We start from the raw sequence: 3660 nt of genomic DNA, 5'->3' as shown, positions 1-3660 counted from the left end.
TCTTTTTTACAAAATTTTGTATTTTTATATATTTTATAAAATTATTGACTAAGGGTACTTTAGTCAAGTTTAGTTTTAATTGTTTCAGAGGGACTTGATTGCACAAAATTGAAACTTATGGGGTATTTTTTTGCACTGAAGAGATGTGATATGCACTGTAAATATACTTGATAGGTGTTTTTTGTACTTAACCTATTATTTTATTTATTTTCTTTTATTAATCAACTAATTACACGGCAACCACTTAATGCTATTCTCTTCTCTCATTTCCTTTATTTTCTTTTCTAGTGTATACCAAACACAGGTTTAATTCATTTTATAGTACTGTACTACTTTTCGTCACTTATTTATACACGCACACACCCATTATTAAAACCACTTCACTCTTTATTTGCTTTTGCTTGATTCTTGAGTAGTGCTGTGATCATGGCGAATAGTGAGGTGAAACTGGTCGGTGCATGGCCGAGTCCGTATGTGAATCGGGTTCAAATCGCCCTCAACATAAAGTCGGTGGACTACGAGTTTTGTGCCGAGCAATTCGGCACAAAAAGTGAGCTTCTTCTCAAATCCAACCCTGTTCTCAAGAAAATCCCAGTTCTCATTCATGCCGACAAGCCAATCTGCGAATCACTCGTCATTGTCCAGTACATCGACGAGTACTGGTCCTCTGGTCCCTCCATCCTTCCTTCCGATCCCTATGATCGCGCCATAGCTCGCTTTTGGGCTGCTTACGTCGATGATAAGGTATTGTGTGTGTGTTTTTTTTCTTTTGATGATTAATGATGGGTTTCATGGAAATTTTGTTAATTTAAGCTTATCTTACATCATAATATCATATAATGTAGTGAATTGAGAAGAAGAACCCATGTTCTGAATCAGACAAGAAATTCATTTGATGAGTTTCATGGAATTTTTTCAAATTTTTTATTATTATTATTTTGGGTAAAGTACAGTTGTCAAAGCACGAGGTTTGGTAAAAGGAAATCAAGAGAAAATTTACCTGTCCCCTTATATGAGAAATTAACAAAATTATCCTTTGATTATTTAGCGGACTTTTTTAACTTTACAATTTAATAAATTATCCCAACTTCTTAAAAAGATAGACGTGTAAAATGATTTTTTGATCTAATACAAGTAAATTATATTTTGTTATTATTATTTTTTTTCTTTTTTTATTTTTAAATGAGGATGCTTAATTCTTTCATCTAAAAAAATTAAACCAATCTCTTTTCTTTAAAAATAAAAAATATGGTACCACTATAACTTTATGCATCTTAAATTATATATCAAATATTATGCATTTACCAACATAAAAGAGGAAAATAATAATAATAATAAAACAAAAAGAAAAAATAATAATAAAACAAAGGGAAAAAAAATAATAATAAAACAAAGAGAAAACAAAGGCATGCATAAAGTTGTACTGGTACTTATTTTCTTTTATGCTGAGAAATGCATAATATTTGATACATAATTTTTTTTTTCGTCTAAATATTTGATATATAATTTAAGATGCATAAAGTTATACTGGTACTATTTTTTTTTTTATTTTAAAAAAAAAAGTGATTGGTTTAATTTTTTTAGATGAAAAAATTAAGCATCTTAATTTAAAAATAAAAAAGAAAAAGAAAAGAAGTTATAACAAAATATAATTTATTTGGAATATATATATTGGATAAAAAAATCATTTTAGACGTCTATATTTTTAAGAAGTTACAATATTTATAAAGTAAATAAAAAAAAAGTGAAAGTATTTTTTTTTTTTTTTTATATGCATAAATTGTTCATGAGGGTAGATTGGTCCAATTTATTAAATAGTAAAGTTAAAAAAGTCTCCTAAACGGTCAAAGGGTAATTTGGTCAATTTTTCATGTAAAGGGATGTCTTTGTCCATTTTTGAACCTTCAGGGGTGTATTTTTCCAAAAAAACAGGTAAGTTTCATCTGAATATCTTTTTGCCAAACTTTAGGAGTTGTGACTCTACTTTATCTTATTATTTTTAAAAATTTAAGTTTATCTTACATCATATTCCCATGTTTTGAATCAATATTTTGAATCAGACAAAAAATTCATCTGATGGGTTTGGTGGAATTTTTATTTATTTATTTTAAATTTAAACTTGACTCACATCATATTCCCATGTTTTGAATCAGACAAGATAAGAAATTTATGGGTTTCATGGAATTTTTAATTTTAAATCAGACAAGAAATTCATCGGACGGGTTTCATGGAATTTTAATTTTTAATTTTTTTAATTTTTTAAAATTTAAGCTTATCTTACATCATATTCCCATGTTTTGAATCAGACAAGAGATTCATCTGATCTTGTAAAGTGGAATCCTTTTTTTTTTTTTTGATAGAAATTAGTTCTAGTTCAATTGATCTATAGATTATAAAGGGATAAAGTGTTTGGACATTTTTGGAATAATAATTAAAATTGAATGACTAGAATTGGAAAGGACTAAAGGCATGAAATGGACTGAAACTAGACATGACCCTAATATATAGAGTATCCTTTAAATTCACAAAATTATTGTGTTGTGTGACAAGATGTGATGGATGACAACTTTTTGTGATGGCTTCATGAAAAAAATTTCTGCATCACAAGATTGTGACTGAATACAGTTTTGCTATGTTCGGTTGCTACGAATTGATGTCTAGGGGTTGGAATTTGAGAATTTTTTCCAAGGCACCTACCTAACATAGCTTTTATTTTTTGATCTATAAAGTCTTCTATGTAATCTAATCATTGTATACATGGGTGGCACAGTGGTTTCCGTCATTGACTGGCATAGGAAAGGCTCAAGGGGAGGAAGCTAAGAAAGCAGCCATAGAGCAAGTGAAGGAAGAGTTGGTGTTGTTGGAGGATGCCTTTGTTAAGTGCAGCAAAGGCAAGGATTTCTTCGGAGGCGACTGTGTAGGGTACCTTGACATTGCATTTGGTTGCTTCTTGGGGTGGCTGAGAGTGACTGAGAAGATGAACCAAATGAAATTGCTCGACGAGTCTACAACCCCGAGACTGGTCAAATGGGCTGACAAGTTCTGCTCTGCTGCTGTTGTGAAGGATGTAATGCCGGAAACCGATAAGCTCGTGGAGTTTAAGATCCTCTTTGGCAAATTTAAAGCCCCTCCTTCCAATTAAAGAACAATTGAGGTGAGGGGTGTAGGAAAATAATATATTTTGGAGGTAATGTCGTCTTAGAAACTTTTTGAAGCACATCCTAGTGTATTATGTTATCCATGTTTTGTCTATTGAAGTGTTTCTGATGTGGAAGATGAGAATAATTAGAGAACACTATTTGCTTTGATGCAATCTTGTTCATGTACTCTTCTATATTGGTGTAGTTGTATTGGGTGAAAAAGAAAAGCTCATTTGAGAGACATTCCCTTTGTTTTTGCACCTCTTTTTCTTTCTCCTGTTGATGAATGTGGGTGTCACACATAAGAAATTCATGTTGCGTTTGGGAGTACACTGAATCCTTTTCGTTGAATTCCAAATTCAAGAAAAGGATGATGTCGCAAAGTGAAGAGCAACAAATACCATTGCTGTTGTGAATATTTTTTTGTTGATTGTTTGTTTTGAAGAGAGAGTCAGCAATGGACTAATAGCCAAAAATTTGTTCGTTGAATTCCAAATTCAAGAAAAGGATGAGGTTGCAA

General features: G+C 31.0%; 1 protein-coding gene across 1 annotated transcript; it reads left to right on the top strand.

Annotated features, from left to right (window-relative positions):
- Positions 1-333: 333 nt before the first annotated feature.
- Positions 334-3383, top strand: LOC132302942 (glutathione S-transferase U17-like). Its single transcript, XM_059799952.1, has 2 exons — positions 334-744; positions 2771-3383. The coding sequence occupies exons 1-2, from the start codon at positions 427-429 to the stop codon at positions 3140-3142; spliced, it is 690 nt and encodes a 229-aa protein (XP_059655935.1). The 5' UTR covers positions 334-426; the 3' UTR covers positions 3143-3383.
- The last annotated feature ends 277 nt before the right edge of the window (positions 3384-3660 follow it).

Source organism: Cornus florida, unplaced genomic scaffold (assembly GCF_030987335.1).
Source record: "Cornus florida cultivar Cherokee Brave unplaced genomic scaffold, ASM3098733v1 CherokeeBrave_3.0.0_Hap2_Chr04, whole genome shotgun sequence".
Classification (NCBI taxonomy): domain Eukaryota; kingdom Viridiplantae; phylum Streptophyta; class Magnoliopsida; order Cornales; family Cornaceae; genus Cornus; species Cornus florida.
Note: the sequence above shows the minus strand (reverse complement) of the source record. Positions and strands in the feature narration are given on the sequence as shown.

Bases quoted from the DNA above. Each gene is read 5' to 3' on its own strand.
- LOC132302942 (XM_059799952.1), top strand. From the start codon at position 427: ATGGCGAATAGTGAGGTGAAACTGGTCGGTGCATGGCCGAGTCCGTAT. The intron at 745-2,770 runs GTATTGTGTGTG...TGGGTGGCACAG, and splicing joins CTGCTTACGTCGATGATAAG to TGGTTTCCGTCATTGACTGG.